Here is a 20324-nt window from a genome sequence, read left to right as displayed (position 1 = left end):
AACACATAATTACCAGACAGAGATCTACACACTGTCTTCCTTCATATGCTTTCCCGTAATTTTAGATATGTTAAGTTACCTCTTCAAAAGTTGAAAAATATCTATGACATTTTCTGGTTTGCCCATGACTGAGCTAGCAGGACAGCATTATACTCACTGATTTAACAAAGAGAACTAATGTTTTAATTTAAAAATTGTAAATGGACACAAAAAGAACAAAAATCCAATACTATACATTTATTTAACTTTGATTTTATCTGAGTTGGATAAAATGACTGAATATCTATCCACAATTACTTCTTATAATGAGCCACATGGGCCCTTCAAACATTAAGCTAGCAGTTTTCCAACTTTGCAGTTTGAAAACCCCTTTTTTTACCACTCTTAAACATTACTGAGGAGTCTAAAGAGCTTTTGTTTAGATAAGTTGTATCTATACATTTACTATGTTAGAAATTAAAATTAAGAACCCAGCAAAAATAACAAACTCATTGTATGTTAACACAAAGAGCATTTTTATGATAATTATCTTTTCCAAAAACAGAAAAAAATTATCTTTTACAACTTTGTAAACCTCTTTAATGTTTAGCTTAGTAGAAAACATGTGGATTCTTAAATCTGCTTCTGCATTCAATGTGTTGTGACATATTATTTTGTTCAAAATCTTTGAAGAAAATTGACCTCTCACAAATATGCAGAATATTTTAACAGCTAGCCCTTTCAGATAATTACTGATGTTCTTCTTTGGTACTACCACACTTCAGTAGAGTAGTACTTTATTAAAGGTTGGTTGCAATATAGAATCTGAAATGCTATCAGTGAATTCTTGTTGTTAAACATTAAAATCCATTGATCTATCTGGCATGTTGAATACATGTTTTACATGTGTATGATTTCTTATTATGAATGGTCACTTTGAAAATATTTGTTCACTGAGTTATATAGATTTTCCAAACACTAAACATTTTATTATTCAATATTAAAAATCACCTTGATTAATATCACCTCCAATCTCAGCATAAGTGTCTTTAAAATGTTCAGAAGTTACCAAGCTCATGTTTTCTGTAAATCAAATTTTATCACAGACAACACAATCAGCTGTTATCCTTGAAATGGCAGGCTCACTTTGTTCATTTTTGAAAAAAATGTCTGCCCAATAATCAAGCCTGAATAATAAGTTTGTAACTCATTTTTTCAAATAAAAACAAAATAGAGACTGGTTCAGCTTGCAACTCAAGAAAAAATTATAAGTACTCTTCTTTGAGATAATCATCACATTTTATTATGCAACAGAAGTGCTTTATACATACTTCCCATTTTGTCCTACAGAATATTACAAACAAATATACACAAGGATCAGGACTCAATACAATAACTTCTACTGCTTCACCAAGAACAATTTTAAAGTGAAACTTGATTTCTTTTCAGCTCTAAGTGCACAGTGTGAAGAATAAATGACTATCAGTACAACGTGGTACCACTCCTTGATTCATGCTAAGGTGTCAGCAGTTTTACCTATCTTTGCTTTTGCACCATCATTTTTCTTTTCAAAACAGGCAAAAAAGGCAGATGACATCTTAATATTATATAAAAATAATTCTGACCTCACAGACTAGCAGGGGTCCATTAGGTCTCACTTTAAGATCCACTGTATCAGGCAAATCAATTCCTGTTCTAGGTATGGAGACCTGAGGACTTGGTATTATGGCTAATCATCATCTTCATAAAATAGGAGAACCTTCTTTTACATGGTGGTCAACCACATGCCCAGTAACTAAAATAAAGTTTATAGAATCAACAAGCATCAGTGATCTATGATAGAACTTTCACCCACTGTCCTTAAATCTTATTATAGTATGTTTAAATTTGTTTTAGTCAGTATTTTGGGGTAGTATTTGCTCCAAATCCAATCAGTTCTAGAGACTCAAGAAGTCTCAAACTGAGCTGATACATAATTGGGTATTTTACTTGATCAGGGATAGATTTGACTAGTACAGCTTTCACTCACATACTGTCAATTCAATTGAGAAAGGATTCTTAATCTGAAGTCCATAAACCATCCTAGGATAATTTCAATAGTTCACTTGATTAATCACCAGTGACAGGCATAGTAGTCATTTCTGAGAAGCAAGAAAGCCCTCTAAAATTTAAAAACAACTTTAAAAAGTATTTTCCAAAGTATAATCTCTTCTAATTAACAAACTAAAACACAGTCATAGAAACTTACCTTAAATAGGAAGTTTTAAAATTCAGTAAGAAAATATATTTTTTAAAGACTTACTTATTTGTCAAGGAGAGAGAGTACAAGCAGGGGGAGTGGCAGGCAGAGGGAGAAGCAGGCTCCCCACTAAGCAAGGAGCAGGATGTGGGACTAGATTCCATGACACTGGGATCATGACCTGAGCTGAAGGCAGATGCTTAACTGAATGAGCCACCCAGGCATCCCAAGAAAATCTTTTTTGTATCATCAGTTTCTCTAATATTAAAAAAAAAAAAAAGTTTCTATAAAGAATTACTCCAAGAATAAGAATTCTATTAGGAGCAGAATGAAATTACCACAATATTGGTTTAATTTGCCCATTTCAGTGTACCATAAAAGTACTCCAAAGTACACAAACTAACAAAGTACACAAACTAACACCATTATAAGTCCACCAATTAAAGGGGGGAAAAAAGATAATCCAATAAAAAAGCACTGCTAAAAACAGAAGTGAAAGAATACAATAAAAACTAATAGTAAAACAAAGAAAAAAACCCACATACAAACCAAGTATTGTATTGGAAAAGATATGATGAACTGCAAACCAAGGTAGAAGAGAGGTACACAAGTAGGGAAGTAAGGAATTATTAATAGACAAGTTAAAGACTGCAGCATGGTCTACAAATGGTTCTAGAGAAATGAACTGTTTTAGGGACCTCCAATTTAATAAAATGGGTCCCTGATTTTTAGAAAACAGAAGAATAAATGACATAAGATTTTAGAATATTTTGAAAGCAGCTGGGAACACAAAATTGATGGATAACGGGTATTTTTTTTTAAAGATTTTATTTATTTATTTGAAAGAGAGAGAGAGAATGAGAGGGAACACAAGCACTGGGAGTGAGAAAGGGAGAAGCAGGCTTGCCGCAGAGCAGGGAGCCTGATGTGAGCAGGGAGCCAGATCCAGGTCCAACCAAGGACCCTAGGATCGAGACCTTAGCTGAAGGCAGACACGCTTAACGACTGAGCCACTCAGGCGCCCCGGATAATAAGAAAGTCAAAAGAAAAATGTGCAACACTTAATAAATACTAGACTTAATTTATGCATTGCAGAATTAAAACAAAAATAAAAACAAAACTCCTGGGGAACTAAACAAAGACCAAAATTCTCCTCTAGAATAGATAACTCAGTAACAGACTATTTTTCAGAATAAACACAGAATAATTACATGAACACTCTCAGATAACAGAAAAATTTATTGAGAACAGCACTGCTCAAAAACACATGGCCTGAGCTCTTTCTGTAAGCACAGACAAAAACTGTGAATCATTATAGTTAATAGAAGTATAACACAAGGGTCAGCTGGGGGGCTCAGTCAGTTAAGCGCATGCTTTTGGCTACGGTCATGATCCCAGGGTGCTGGGATGGAGCCCCACACTGGGCTCCCTGTTCAGCGGGAAGCCTGCTTCTCCCTCACCCACTCCCCCTGCTTGTGCTCCCTCTCTGGCTGTGTCTCTCTCTGTCAAATAACTAAGTAAATCTTGAAATTAAAAAAAGTACAAAACAAAGATGGCTAACTTCTAACAACTGAGAGGTAAAAGTGCAACGTAATATTTTGGGAACTGTTAAATCTCCTGGATAAATTAGATCCTACAAATGCACACTTTAAAGCATTCTGACAGTCTGAAAGAATTTTAGTAACACATTCTCAAAACCATATCACTGAATTAAAAAATGAAATATGTACTAACAGTAATGAAAATGTAAACAAGAGTAAAAATGCATAGGTATTGGAACATTTCTCATATAAATTAGGCATCATTGTCAAAACACATTGCTGTATTACACATTTAAATGTTTTCAGTTGCAAGTTAAATAAAATAAATGTCCTTATTTTCCTCACACAAAATTAAATATCCAAACTTAACATCCTCTTTCCTAGAAATACATAATTTTCAGTCTGTCTGCTCAGGTTTAACCTTGGCATATCATCTCTCATTCTTCCCTTTCACACACTGTATCTAGAATTTCATCAATTTCTCTGTAAGTTCTTGAATTTGCTCCTTCTTTTCCACTCATACATCCTACGCCGACTTGAACCTCACGATCATAAGAACAGAATGCTACCCATCACTACCCATCTATCTTCTACTAGCACTTACTTGTTCCTCCCCATTCCTCATCTTTGTTCCAAGCACTAATACAATTATAAGTTTCACTGATTTCTGTTGTTTCAGTATTGCAATAGTATACATAATGTATGCTTAATAAATATAGGATGAACAAATAAAGTCAATAATCAATCTACTCTACAAACTAATGGCAAAGTGATTTTCCTAATACTTTTAATTTCCTAATAAGTAATTTTAAATGGCTCTACAATGCCTGCCATGTGCAGCCTAAATTATATTGGTTATTTTTCAAGTTTCCCATAATCTGGTCTACTCCATCTATGCACATTTATATTCTATTTCCCAACTTGGGATGGACCCTGTAGTAAGGCTAGTCTCTTTACCACCTCCCAAATCATATATATAATATGCTTTTTCGTCATGTTGACTCCCTAGCTTAAAATACCCTCCTCTCCTCAACTATGGCTGTCCAAGTCTAATCATTCTTCAAGGTCTGAATTTGAACGTCCTGGGGTGCCTGGTGGCTCAGTGAGTCTGACTCTTGATTCCAACTCAGGGTCATGGGGTTGAACCCTGCATTAGACCCACATTGGGCACCATGCTCAGTGCAGAGTCTGCTTGTCCCTCGACCTCCTCCTACCTTTCCTTCCTGTGCACGTACCTGTTCACTCTCTCTCAAACAAATAAATAAAATCTTAAAAGAAAAATTATCTAACTTCCTCCCCTTGATTTCCCTTCCTATCTATACCTCGAGAGGCCAAAACTAACTTCTTTTTTCTTTTAATAAAGATTTTTTTATTTGAGAGAGTGAGAGAGCAAGAGAGAGAGTGCATGAACAGGGACTTGGGCAGAGGGAGAAGCAGGCTCCCCATTAAGCAGGGAGCCTGATGTGGGGCTCAATCCCAGGACCCTGGGATCATGACCTAAGCCAAAGACAGACACTTAACCAAATGAGCCACCCAGGCACCCTCCAAAACTAACTTCTAACTAACTTCTAAGCAGTAGGGCTCTCTAATTTACCCACACTAACATACACATTCTCTCACTCACTAAAAATAAATAAATAAATAAATAAAATTCATAAAAATTGAAAAAGAAAAAAAAACCTAGCTAATAATAGATTTGCTTTCAAATACATACTTGGGATCATTCACCATTCATTATAGATTCATCTTGGTTATATATATTCAATACTTAACACAAAGACAAGTTTAAAACAAATGACATGTATATTCTATTTACAAATGTGGAAATACAATTTAATTCATTTGCAAAGATTTGAACCGCAGTGTTGGAAAAAATAAAAATAAAATAACTTTCAATTATGAGAAAACTCAACATTCCATTTTCCTTCAACATTCAGGTTAACAGAGAATTTACTGTGATTTACCTTTTTTAAACCAGTCTTGGCAAAAATAAATTGGAGTATTGCCTCCATTGGTTTTTCTCCAAAATTTTTTCTGATCATCCACAACTCTGTAACAATCTAAGTCTTAAACGATGAGTAAGACCCAACACCTAAAACTGAACTATCTTCCTTGGTCCTTTACCACCCAAGAAAAGAAATAGTCATGATGTCAATAATAATATAAAGTTCACCAATTTTTTTTTCTAGCCTTCACTAGGAAAGTAAATTACATTAAGAACACACCATTGTCTAAAATTTCCTGAAAGACTATTGAGAGATTTCACCAAGTCTGATGTTAAAACAAGCAGTATACTAATATGAAAAATTAAAATTGCCAGTCTTCTTCCTTCCTATTAAATTTTTCTTTAATTATAACACCTTAAAATTAGCTACTTATTTCCCAGCTTTCAAAATACTCATTTCTACCTCTAGTCTTAATCAAGAGATCATTAACCTTACAAAGAATAAGGAAATAAATTATTTCTCAACTTTAGTTATTTTCACTCTATTCCATTTTACCCACCCATTAGCAGGGTCTAACCTTGGCCCTAAATCATCATTCAGAATTGCAACCCTCAAAATCTCAAATTCTGAAAGTGCCCTCTGACTTCAACCTCCTATTCCACCCTTTTTCACCTTCTAATCCTACTGTTCCTTCATCCTACTGCAACCTCCAGTCTATCAGCCTTCTCCTGATGATACTTGCTTTCCTCCTCATTTTAATGCTCATACTCTGTTCATTTCAACTGTTCACCTGGATATCCTGCTCTACATAGGCCTACACTATCTATTGCCAATTTTGAGTAAACTCTACAGATCTTTTTGTCAGTTACTGAGGAGCAAAGCATCACTGGGTAAATTATCCAACTATGCTGATTGGCTCCACTACAAATAGGTGCTTTCCAAATCTCAAATAAGACATCAACTTTACATGACAATACTTGCCTTCATCTTTAACTGACTCCCTTAGTGATTACCTCCCAGCAGCCTTATGAATTTTCCTATTTTTCTCAAATTTCCAGCCTTTTAATGTTGTTGTGTTGCTGTTTCCTAGAATCTATCAGTGGCCCCCTTCTGTATTTTTTTCTGACAACCATGTCTTTAGCTTCTATTATAAACTTAAAAACAAATTCCCTCTCTACTTTAGACATTTCCCCAAGCACCAAACTTACGAATATCCACCTGCCTCAAGATATTTCTCACTGTTCACCAGACACTCCAAAATTAACTCAGAACTTATTTTCTACACTTCCCCTCCCCTTAAATTTTCATCTTCCTGTAATGTCTTCTTACTAAGGGCACTACCATCTATCTGCTCCTTACCCAAGTAAAAAGTAGTCATCCCAGTAATCCCTTTCTCATTCTTCCTATCAAGTTGGTAATCAAGTCCCATAATTTCCATGCTATCTGTCTTCCATATCATTTCAACATCAGTGCTGTTTCTATCTCTATTCTGGCCCCAAATTCAATCCTTCTAAAATGCAAATGCTATCTGTTTCAATTCCTTTTATGATTTGGATAGCCTATATTACTGTTTTTCAAGCTGGAATAAGGTAGTGACAATGTTTTAAAAAACTGAAATTACCACTCTGAGGATTTGGTATACCTGGGTGGCTCAGTCAGTTAAGTATCTACCTTCGGCTCAGGTCATGGTCCCAGGGTCCAGGGATCAAGTCCCATTGGGCTCCCTGCTCAGTGGGAAGCCTGCTTTTCCCTCTACGTGCCACTCCCCCTGCTTGTGCTCTCTCTCTCAAATAAATAAAATCTTTAAAAAAAAAAAAAAAAAAGAGAGTATCTGAGGATTAGTCTACAGATATCCTAAGAGTCCAAAGACCCAGTAGGAGAAAGCGACTTAAAAAACTAGCCTTAGGGGCTCCTGGGTGGCTCAGTGGGTTAAAACCTCTGCCTTCAGCTGAGGTCATGATCCCAGAGTCCTGGGATCCAGCTGCATCAGGCTCTCTGCTCAGCAAGGATCCTGCTTCCTCTTCTCTCTTTGCCTGCCTCTCTGCCTACTTGTGATCTCTGTCTGTCAAAAAAATAAATAAAATCTTTAAAAAAACAAAACAAAACATATCTTAAGAAACTAGCCTCAGTCTATAAAAAAATTTTAAAATCCCTCAAATGTGAATTATTGCAAAAGAATTTTATTACCACTTCCTGAAAAAAAAATTAAATTACTAAAATAAAAACACAAAATTAAAATTCCCAAGTTATTACAGACCCCCCAAAATATCTGTGGACCTAGATTAAGAAACACTAGTTATGATGTTTAATTTTGTGTGTCAATTTTGATGGACTACAGTGCATAAACATTTGGTCAAATATTATTCTGGATGTTCTATGAAGGTGTTTCTTTGGATATGATTAACACATAAACCAAAGGACTCTGAGTGAGTCAGATTACTCTCCATAAAGTGAGGGGGCTTCATCCAATCATTTGATGGTGTTATTGGAACAAAGGCTGACCTCCTTCTAGCAAGCTGTCTTTGATATATTTTTTTTAATTTTTAAATTTTTATTTCTTATAATGTATTATTTGCTTCAGGGGTACAGGTCTATGAATCATCAGTCTTTTTTTTTTTTTTTTTAAAGATTTTATTTATTTATTTGACAGAGAGAAATCACAAGTAGTCGGAGAGGCAGGCAGAGAGAGAGAGAGAAGCAGGCTCCCTGCTGAGCAGAGCCCGATGCGGGACTCGATCCCAGGACCCTGAGATCATGACCTGAGCCGAAGGCAGCGGCTTAACCCACTGAGCCACCCAGGCGCCCCTATGAATCATCAGTCTTACACAATTCACAGCACTCACCATAGCACATACCCTCCCCAATTTGAACTCAGTGCAACTCTTCCCTCAGTCTCCAGCCTGGCAGCCTGCTAGACTGTCCCATTAGTTTTTAAACCAGAGAATCCTCCAAAATCTCATGACCCAGTTCCTTAAAATCTCTCTCTCTCTCTCTCTCTCTGTATACACACACGCAAATACACACACCCCTTGATAGTTCTGTTTCTCCAGAGAGAATCTGAAGTAATACATATCTCTACAGGAAAAAATCCAATCTTCTTAACATGGTATCTAAGGACATTCTCCCAATCCCCACCTCTTCAAACTCATCTCCTATGTGCAAGAAGCATGTAATCTCTGCTTTGGCTATACAAAATAGCCTATAGTTATTTGATTCTACTATTTTAGTCACATATTCATGCCTCTTTTTATGCCATTTCCTCCTACTCCCACTGTTTCTAACTTACCAAATTGGTCCTATTCAACTTTCATGCCCTAGTTCAAATTTTTCCTCTTCCCTTTTGTGCCACTATTATTTCAAGAAAATAATTCTACACTGCATAACATAATTCTATAGCACATGTATCACACTGCAATTTATTTGCATGTTGTCCCCTTATTAGTGAGCAAAGATCATATCTTATTCAGCATCATATCCCCAGAACCTAGTAGATAGCTTGTGATACAGTGAGCCCTCAGAAATTACTCATTGACTAAATTGATCTTGGATGGAACCATTCCTTCAGCCTTCTGAGTATGACAAAATAGATCTCAGCTTCGAGACCCACTCTGGCCCTTCTCAGGCCATGCCCCTCACCACTGGGCAAGGAATCCATGGAAATAAGAGGATATACCCATATACCTCTCCTTCGAGATGACACTGGAACTCTGGAATTTCTTGGAACTCTGGAACTCTGGAATTTCTTGGAAATTCACTTGGAATTTGGAACTCTGGAATTTCTTGCCCAAATATCTCTAACCCAATTATATGGCTTGCACAGGAATCTGTCCTAGGTCTGTCCTGAGGATGGACTATGTTAGAGACGTACATACCCCTGTGCCAAGGATTGCTGTATGGAAAAGCATGAATCTTGGACATGTGTGCAGCATGTCCATAGGCATGCAGCACATGAGACCTCTCTGTGAGCTAGGGATGAGGGAGGAGGTTGGGCTCCACGACATTCTGACTTGAAACTGAATATCTGAATTCTCAATTCTATGAATTCTAAAATTTGAATCTTTCCTTTTAAGTCACTATGAAGGTATATTTTTCAAGATAAAAGATCAGATAAAAGATCAGAACATAGTAAATAATTTATTAGCCTGATTTATAACCCTTAAATATTTAGGCCTATTGTGGTAAATGAATGCTTGCTCTGAGTCTCACAAATGTCAGAATAAAGTTGATGAGTTTCATCAACATAGTTTTATTAAATATTGAACTAACAAAATAGAGCAAAGATAGCACAGGAATAAAATCAGGAAGAAAGAGGATACAGAAATACCTCTTTTTATTGCAGTTCTCTTTACTGCACCTTGTAGATAATTATGTTTTTTACAAATGGAAGGTTTATTACGATCTTCTATAGTCTCTCGGCACCCTTTCTCCAACAACATTTGCTCACTTTTTGTCTCGATGTCACATTTTGGTAATTCTTGCAATATTTCAAACTTTTCATTATTACATTATGATTATTACATTATGATAATCTGTGATCAGTGACCTTTGATCTTGCTATTGTAAATGTTTTGGAGCTGCCACAAACTACACCCATGTAATCAGTAAACTAATCAACAAATGTGTGTATTTTGACTACTCCACAATCCATCCTGGTCCAGGAATTAAATTTACAACTTTCTTTTTTTTTTTTTTTTTAAGATTTTATTTATTTATTTGACAGAGAGAAATCACAAGTAGGTAGAGAGGCGGGCAGAGAGAGAGAGGAGGAAGCAGGCTCCCTGCCGAGCAGAGAGCCCGATGCGGGACTCGATCCCAGGACCCTGAGATCATGACCTGAGCCGAAGGCAGCGGCTTAACCACTGAGCCACCCAGGCGCCCCTAAATTTACAACTTTCAAGGTAGTTTTTTCCTCTACACCATACCACCAACTCCCTAAAAGTAGCTAGCTTGGTAATGACTAAATTAAATATTTGACAAACATCTCTTAATACCAATTAAAATCTCAAATATCATTTTTAAATATTGAAACATTATACTTAGACTGGGACCAATCTGTTTCACAAATCCTAAAAGAAGGTCAACTGGTATTCTTGAAAGACTATAGTTAAGAACTAATGTTCCTTGGGGCACCTGGTTGGCTCAGCTGGTAGAGTGTGTCACTCAGTCTTGGGGTTGTGAGTTCAAGCCCCACACTGGGTGAAGAGGTTACTTAAAAAAGTAAATAAAAAAAAAAATAAAAATGAATAAAAATAAAAAGTATTATTGTTCCTTTATGAGTTTCCCATATTAATACATATCATAGAGAAAATTTTCAGATAAAAAATTTAAAAATACTCCCACATGTAGTAACTACTTCCTGTTCTCTAGATTCTTACCAATTTTTATAGTTTAACTAGATATGAATCAGATAATCACAATGGACTGCTCTTAAAGACATCAGTCCACTATAAGGCTGTGGACAAAAATCTCAATATGGGGACGCCTGGGTGGCTCAGTTTGTTAAGTGGCTGCCTTCGGCTCGAGTCATGATCCCAGGGTCCTGGGATCGAGTCCCACATTGGGCTCCTTGCTCAGCGGGAAGCCTTCTTCTCCCTCTGCCTCTGCCTGCCTCTCTGTCTGCCTGTGCTCACTCTCTCTGACAAGTAAATAAAATCTTAAAAAAAAAATCTCAATATGTTGGACATCACCAGTAACATTATTGGAAACCAACCTAAAGTCACTGTATATTCTCTTTTTTTTAAGATTTTATTTACTTGAGAGAGAGAGAGATGAGCACAAGTGGGGGAAGGTAGAGAGAGAAGCAGCAAGGAGCCTGATGTGGTGCTCAATCCCAGGTCCTGGGATCATGACCTGAGCCAAAGGCAGACGCTTAACGGACTGAGCCACCCAGGCACTCCAGTCACTGTATATTCTAATACCATACAAAAGCATGGACTATGACTTGTTCTCACAACCTCAACTCTAGCTACACATAACACAGGTGGGTAATTAAAGGTAATTAAATAATGAGAAAGAGGAATAGAACAGAAAAAGAAGAGAAATAAAAGACAAACTAGGGGAATCTGGGTGGCTCAGTTCATTCAGCGTCCAACTCTTGGTTTCAGTTCCACTCATGATCTCAGGATTGTGGGATTGGGGACTGAGGCCATACTGGGCTCCTTGCTCAGAGAGGGTCTGCTGAAGATATTCTCCCATTCCCTCTGTCCTTCCCCACCACACTCATGCTTACTCACTCTTGCTTATGCTCTCTCTCTTGCTCTCCTTCTTAAAAAAAAAAAAAAGGGTAAAATAAACTACATTCTATAATACTAAAGCTAGAATTCTCAAAAATGTAAAAGCTAATAAAATTACAAAATGTTTCATTCACTCCTTTGACATTTAATAAAAAACTTGTGACATATCAAATCTATGCTAGGTGTTGGTGATACATAACAAAAATCTCTAGCCTCTAAATGTTAACTATCTAGTAGCTGCAGCACTTTAACACAATTTGGTAAAGACATATATGGGATGATAGGGGAGAGAGCAACTAACTATGCCAACAAACTTCAGAGGGTGTTAAGAATGAGTAAAACCTTGCTAGCCAAAAAAAAGGGGAAAGGGCAGGGGCGCCTGGGTGTCTCAGTGGGTTGAGGCCTCTGCCTTCGACTCAGGTCATGATCCCAGGATCCTGGGATCGAGCCCAGCATTGGGCTCTCTGCTCAGCGGGGAGCCTGCTTCTCCCTCTCTGCCTGCCTCTCTGCCTACTTGTGATTTGTCTGTCAAATAAATAAAATATTTTTAAAAAGGGGAAGGAGGGCAGTGTACGGAAAAATGATTATGATAACGATAGAAATAAAACAAAGACCAATTGCTAGCAATGATTTAATCTTGTTATATACTAAGTACTATACACAAATTATCCTATCTGATTCTCATAACCCTGGGAGTCTTTTTATTCTGTTTATAAATCAAGATATTGAGAAATAACTTGCTAAACAATAAACATACAACTATATAGAGGTGATGCCAAGAGAAAATCGTGCAAAACTAAGCTGTGAGTGATCATAATTTGTTTGAAGAAACAGAAACAGGTAGGAATGACCTAGCACATGATAATACTAATGACAGCAACCAACACTGGGGATACAGTAGTAAACAAAACAGTAAATAGATACCTATCTGTGCCTTATCAGAGATTAAGTCTACTCCAGGAAGTAAACATTATCATTCATCCAATAAATGCAGGAAATGAGATTTGGAAATGCTAAGTAAATTGTTTAAGGTCATACACTAATAAGTAGTATAGTGAGAATTAAACCCTGTCTGACTTAAAGGCGTCTGACTCAAAGACCAAATTCTACTTTACCACATTACCTCTCCATTATTCATTCATTCATTCATTCAACAGAAGTATATCAAGTACCTACTGTATGTCAAGCACTACACTAAGAATAAAGATGAAAAGTACAGTCCATGGCTTCAAGAAATTCACAGGATAATCAGTGGACTCAGATATACCAAGAGCTGCAATCCAGTGAGATAAATGTTATCCCCAAAACACATTTATAGTCTTATAGAAGCACATATGATCACAGATGAGAACAAACTTTAAGACGGGCAAGCCCAAAAGTAAGACCAATCAGGGCGAGCACATTAACTCAAAACTGAATTCACATTAATTCAAAAGTCAGGGATATATCTGGTGCGTGTGTGTATATATATATACACAGACACACAGGGATATATCAGGCATATCTGGAAGATAAATCAGAAAACTGGATAATAAGACAACAGCTATGACTATATCAAAAGTGTGTTTTTTTAAAGAAGCAAAAAACAAAATCTAAACTAAACAAAAAATATGAGGTCCAATGAGAAAACCTGAGATGCCCTAACCAAAATTCAGAGTCAATGCCATACTTGGGTAAGAAACCCATATATTTTATAAGTCATTTTAAGGTCATTATAGACATAAAGTTAGCACAATCTACTTTTAAATCTTTTTTTAAAATTGAGGTATAATTAACAATACAGTGTTATATTAGTTTCAGGTATACAATATAATGATTCAACAATCATATACATTACTCAGTGCTCATAAAGATAAGTATACCCTTGATCCCCTTTATCTATTTCATCCCTCCCCCATCCATCTCCTCTTACTTTTGAATCTTACACATTCATAGAACTAAGGAACATTTCTCAGTTAACTTTCTCTATTACACAAATGGCTTCTTTTAGGTATACTTTATGAAGCTGCCTCTCAGGAAATACTTAAGGAGAATCTACATGACCATGCATCATTTAATTTTTGTCATTATTAATTTTTTAATTAAAACATATTTTCATAATGGAGGACTTCCAAAGTTCCTTTCAACTCAAGATTCTAAAAGAAGAAAAGCTAGAACAAGTATATCTTAACAGTCAGTATCAATCTCTATAGTTATCTAAAGAGGTTGAATCATGTAATTGTTCTGAGGACTTCTAAAGTTCCTTCCAACTCAAGATCCTAGAAGAAGAAAAACCATAATAAGTATATCATAACAGTCAGTATAGATCTCTCTAGTTATGTAATGGGGTTGAGTCATATCACTGTTCTGATACTATCAATAATTTTCTCAATACTTAAAACCCTAATATATCCATATTTTCAACTGCTTAGGTAATACACACTTTTTAAACTTTAGAATTATGAAATTCACGATAATGTTATAAATTTCTTAAAATTTCATAGTAAGTAAAATTCAAATAGGGCTACAGAACCGCATGACATCTGAAACAGAGAAATGATGATTTCTACTGCCACCAAGCCCTATGTCTGATAACTAGCACTAAGAAAGAAAGATTTCATTTGAAGTATGAAAATGTCCTACAGCATGCAGAAGAGCTGGCCCATCAATCCCAATCTCTAAAGAGCTTCCCCTTCCCATTAAAGAGGACTGATGTCATGTCACAAGCTCTTACAGAGATTGATTCAAAGAGCTACTCAATGAAATCCAGTATTCATCTCTAAATGCAGTGAATCTCAAGTCAGTGAAAAGATTTCAAAATTGTAAGGCAAAGTTGGTAAACTGGCATGAAGAAGTCAATGCAAACAAGGTCCAAAATGGCAAAATCAAAATCAATAATCGATATTCTTACTTTTAGTAAACACTGTAGATGAAAAAAATATTCTACCATAAGTCTTCTGTAACTGAATTCTGTCACTACTGAAAGCAGGAATACAAGAATGGCAAGCCAAACATGTATTTATAAGTACATAAATAGATTTCTACTTTGGCCAAGATGGAATATCAGGAACCAAATTTACCTTCTAGCCTGAAACAACTGGAAAAAAGGACAAAATATATTGTTTTTCAAGGCAATGGATATCAGGCAACAAAGAACAGTAGATCCTTGATAGGTGGGAAACACACAAAATGAATCCTCAATTGCCCCAACTTACTACCTTGAAAGAGTTCCTAAGCCATAGAAGAGAGCTGGGGAACCCAAGTAGAGCAATGATCTTGCTGAGGTGAGATGGAACTTAATCTAGAAAGAACAAAGTGATGGTCATATACAAAGTAGAGTACCTAAGAGTAGAGAGGCTCACAGGAAAATCCAGAGATCTGCAGAGGGTATCCCTCAAGTCTTCCATTGAGTACTTTCTAGTATATACACATGAGGAAATTACCCAAGAACAGTGGGAAAAAAATACCAAAAAGGATTAGAGGGAACACCACCCAGGGTTCACATAAGTCCAGGAATAGCCCGTTTTCACTACCCAGAGTACTCAGAGGGTTTCGTCAATAGAGTTACAGTAGTGGACAATAGATGCTACAACTTTAAAGCAGCATCTGAAAAGATCAAACTGTTTCCAAGTAACTTAACTATTCCAGAACAAAACTCAAGAATACCTAATGAAATTTAAAAATACCCAGTACCCCACACGGTAAAATTTCAAATGTCTAACATCCAATCAAAAATCACCAGGCATACAAAAGCAAGAAAATACAATTCTTTATGAGGAGAAAAATCAATCAAAACCAATCTAGAAATTATACAGACAGAATTAGTAGAAATAAACATTAATCTATTTATAACTATATCCCATATACTCAAGAAGCTACAGAAAAGACAAAGCATGAAAGCTATAGAAATGGGAGATAGAAAAAAAAAAACCCTCAATTTCTAGAATAAAACTGTAATGTCTGAAATGAAAAATATGCTGGACACCATTAAGAACAAATTAAACATTATTTAAAAAATTAATGAAGTTGGAGACACAGAAAGATAATCTAAAATTAGAAGACTGAAAAAACTGAAAAGAACACCAGTAAACATCTAGCAGCCTGATTTACATGTAACTGGACTTCCAAAAAGTGAAATGGAGACACGAAAAATACACACACACACTTAAATATTCTTTATAGATATGTATTTTTTAAAATAATGCCCAATTTTTTTCCGAATTTGTTAGAAACTACAAACCCACAGATGTAAGAAGCTCAACAAACTCCAAGCAAAACAACATGAAGAAACATATATAGTTTCATTTAGAAATGGCTCTTACTCACATATTCTGTAAACAAATCAAAACAAAGTCAGAAATGACTTAGACTAAGTCTAACTTTTAGTTCAACTATGTACAGTGTCAACTGACAATTTAATAGAGTACATTAAATATTAACTTGAGCAAAATACTTAAGATACATTTTATGATTTTTTTTAAATTTTTTTTAATTTTTAATTTTTTATAAACATGTATTTTTATCCCCAGGGGTACAGGTCTGTGAATCGCCAGGTTTAAACAAGATGGGATTGGGAGGGAGACAAACCATAAATGACTCTTAATTTTATGATTTTAAAGTTAGCAAAATACAGCTTTAAAAACAACGTATATTTTGTTGCTCTCTTAGGAAAATAATTCACTAAAATAAATTTATCTTATTTTAGCAAATTATTTTTTTAAAAAACTAATGGCTACTTCTTCCTTTTTTCTTAATTTTTTTCCCCTTAATTTATATAGGTCATTCAGAACAGAATTAGGACACTGAAAAAACTTTTAAAGAAGCTGAGAGGTGGAACTGAAAACAGAAGCAGAGTTGAGGTTTGGAATGAAGCTAGTCCTCCCAAAAAAAAAAAAAAAAAAAAAAACCTGGCAACCACTATTTTGAAACACCATTACTTTCAAAATATACATATGTATTTTTAAACATAAAACTGCACTCAAAGTGGAAACAAGCTAAAGTGTCTGTTTTTAGCACCTCTGCTAACTATTCAGGACTCAAAAAAAACTAAGTATTTTTGGGGGAAAAAAATCATTCAAATAAAAAACATTAAAGTGGAAAACAAGGGGTGCCTGGCTGGCTCAGCCAGTACAGCAGGAGACTCTCAATCTCAGGGTCATGAGTTCAAGCCTCACATCTTAGGCATGAAACCCACTTTAAAATAAATAAAATAAAGTGGGAAATTTATTTAAAATAAATAAAAGTGGAAATTAAAGTAATATATTTTCCTATTTTGTAAAAACACCTTTTTTTTTAAAGCTCAGAATACAATTTCAAAATTTTCTGTCTAAAAACAAGAGAAGGGAATAAATTCTTAGTATCTACTGTAATGGCTACCCTTCCTGTCATGTGTGTTCCCTAAAATAGAAGTAAATTTAATTATTCTACCATTTTGCTTAGGGAATAGGGAGATATTGCAAAGATAAAAAATAGTTCCGGGAGAGAACTGCCAAAAATATATTTACTATCCCTGGAGATAATTAATGTCTACATTCCTTTTTCCTTTCTTAAAGGAAAAAAAATGTATATATACTTTAAGTAATATATATATATATTTCTTTGGGTGCCTATACAAATAAAACACTTTAAGAAAGCATGTAGTAGTGTAATACTTCCCTATGGGATCAACACATACATGAAAATCAGCACACAGACTGCAAATACCTCTGAGCACACAGACTGAAAAGTTGTCATTGGAACATTTATGAATTTGACTTCGACCTCTTTTAAATAAAAAATCTAATAAGAAACAATTTCCTACAAAATACAGAAATGATACTTTATGTTATGCATCTATTCACAGACTTACTCCTTAGTAACAATTACTTATTAATAATGCACTAAATTCCCACATATATAAAAAAGTAAGACTGCCTTAAAATTCAAATTTCCAAACTACTCTCGTAATCAGATTCTATTCAAAAGACAGAAGGCTAAATACACATTATTTTGAGCACAACTACAACATTCAGAGTTTGTACTTAGAAAGCCTACCCTGATGTACTTAGAATGCATGTATGCTACATTACCTATAATGATAAAAATATTTCACTGATATAGCTACCAATGATTTTGATATCAATTCCCACCCTAAAAACACTTTTCCACTTAATACAAACCCAGTATCGCAAACATAAAAGACAAAGATTTTCCTACTAAATCATTATTTAGTTGTCATCGAGATGTCAGTTACTAGCATTTCACAAATGCCCTAAAAATACCTTAAAATGATCTCCCAAATATTCATATTAATTCATGTAATAATCTCATCGGATTTGAGTTACTGTACCCACTTAAATTACTTGCTACAGCAACAGTTCTCACCAATCAGAAGAGTGATTCGAAATTCTCTCTTCTGAAATCTGTTATTACTTCACCAGTTTCAAAATTTGAGCCACTTATTTTTAGACACAGAGGTTAATAAGAAACACTTCTGCATCAAATACACATAATTTCACAGTAGAGGCTTTATTTCCCCTTAGGAAACTATTCTCATATTCTCTCTCTTTTCACCAAATTATCAGAGGACAATGTGGCTTCGATTTCAGCACTGAAGACAATAAGTAACAATATACGGTGTGCAGAATAAAAATTAAAGTTTCACAATTTTAACAGGTATAATTATTAGGTTATGACAAATGGGCTGGTGGGCACGTAAGACTATCACCCTTTTCAAAGTCTAATTCTTAAACCACCTGAATTGTTTTGGCCAAATGAGGAGCTTCAAACATAAACTCTCTAAGTTTTCAGTATGTCCCTTTTCAAAGAAAACAAGTTACCTAGAAAAGAAGGGGGAAAAAAACCACTCACATTTGGAGCATGACCTGGTTCAAGAATACCCCATCCACCAAAGCCACATATTCATCCAGGTTGGTCCCATTTCCTGCAGCCAGAGGTCCAAACGTTTTAACCTAGAACAGAACGACCATAAGGACACGAACGCCCATCTCCATCTCTGCAGCCACAAATAATGCCGCAAAATACACAATAAATAACACCCTACTTACCCAAGTGACCAAGGGGCTGGTCATGAACTGCTCCAGAAGGGGAGTAAAAATCTCGTTCTCCATTTTACAGATAATGTATTTGAAAAGGGGAACTACCACAAAAATACGCCTAGGGAATGGATCACTAAACGTTGAAGAAGTGAGTAGAAATCAATGAAAGTCCATTTTGGCACAGGAAGAAAATCCCATCGTGGAGGGGAGAAAAAGTCTCCCTCCTCAAAAAACACCCCAGAGAGGAATGAGCCGAAAACCCGAGAAGCGGCTTCGACAGCAGCCACGAGCGGCAGCTTGCGCTGGAAATGTCTGTACCGGGCGAGGAGGGGCAGAGAAAAGGCATCTGGAGGTGGAGGAAGGGAAAGGGGGCTGGAGCAGCAAGACAAAAAGCCCGTCAAGGTTGCCCAGCTCCTGGAGGAGCCAGACCAGCGGAGCTGCCCGCAATGAATTAATCCCAACGTGGGCTAAATGAAATACCACGTTAGCTACCACGTTAGGGGATCCGAGCGGCAGCCAGGCTCGACCTCCGCGTTCCGCTCAACACGTTCCACCCACCAGTGGGCATGGAGCCGCTTCGACCCGCGGAGCCTCCCCTGCCCGCAGCCCCTCACCAACGACAGGCAGGGCTCGCCCCTTCCCCGCGAGCAGACACCATCCCTCCGTCGCCCTCAAGCCTCGCCTCCAGCCCCCTTCCCCTCCCGGGGGGGTGGGGGCTTGAATGTGTGTCCCTAACCCCCCAGTTTCCTGAGCCCTGCAGCCTTTTCAGCGCGCCTCTGGGAAGCCCTGGCACAAAATCACCACCGCGCTCCAGCCTCCTCCTCCGCCCTCTCTGGAGGAGCCGGAGTAACGGCCTCAGAACCGCAGTGCCGCATCACACCCCGCTCTTCGCCGCCCAACCAGAACCACGAGCCCTTCGTCTAAGGGAGCGCGCTTCTCCTTCCGCGCCCATATCCTTCCGCCGACTCTCCGCCCCTCCCGCGCCGCAGCCTCTGGATTGTGAGAGAAGAAAACCGCTGCATGAGCGCGCTCCCGAGCGCGCGCGCCCCGCGGGCCGGCCCCGCCGCCGCCCAGATTTTGGCGGCGGGCGCGGGCGCGGAAGCGCGCTCGCTGCAGCTGCTGCGGTGACCCGCGCCTCGCTCGAGCCTAGGACTGTTGCCAGGGCGTGGGGGGCGGGGATGGGGAAGGCAGAGGAAGGGGTCTGTCTGCTCGGTCGCTCATGCCTAATTATGGTTTATTTCCTCCCCGAGTGCCTTCTTTGATGTGTGAAGGAGAGGGAACGAAATCCTTCTCTTTTAAACATGAGGGATGCAGACAGCCTTTTTCGGACAGTTTGATTTGATCTCTTAAGCGTGCTTTCGCCCGCAAAA

At 37.0% G+C, this 20324-nt stretch overlaps 1 protein-coding gene across 9 annotated transcripts in view; it reads right to left on the bottom strand.

Annotated features, from left to right (window-relative positions):
- Positions 1 to 19923, bottom strand: part of CCDC88A (coiled-coil domain containing 88A) — a 125254-nt gene extending 105331 nt beyond the window's left edge. For 4 of the 9 annotated variants that reach the window (XM_082743550.1, XM_082743552.1, XM_082743551.1 and 1 more), the window contains exons 1-2: positions 18964 to 19923; positions 18767 to 18867 (exon numbers count right to left, since the gene is read on the bottom strand). In XM_082743550.1, coding sequence (XP_082599676.1) covers positions 18767 to 18867; positions 18964 to 19026 — 164 coding nt within the window. In that variant the 5' untranslated portion in view covers positions 19027 to 19923. The remainder of the gene's footprint in view (positions 1 to 18766; positions 18868 to 18963) is intronic. The other 5 variants (XM_082743554.1, XM_082743555.1, XM_082743556.1 and 2 more) reach the window with 2 other exon arrangements.
- Between the last annotated feature and the right edge of the window lie 401 nt (positions 19924 to 20324).

The sequence above is a fragment of the Mustela nivalis genome (genome assembly GCF_964662115.1).
Source record: "Mustela nivalis genome assembly, chromosome: 8".
Taxonomy (NCBI): domain Eukaryota; kingdom Metazoa; phylum Chordata; class Mammalia; order Carnivora; family Mustelidae; genus Mustela; species Mustela nivalis.
This window is presented reverse-complemented; position numbering and strand designations above follow the sequence as displayed.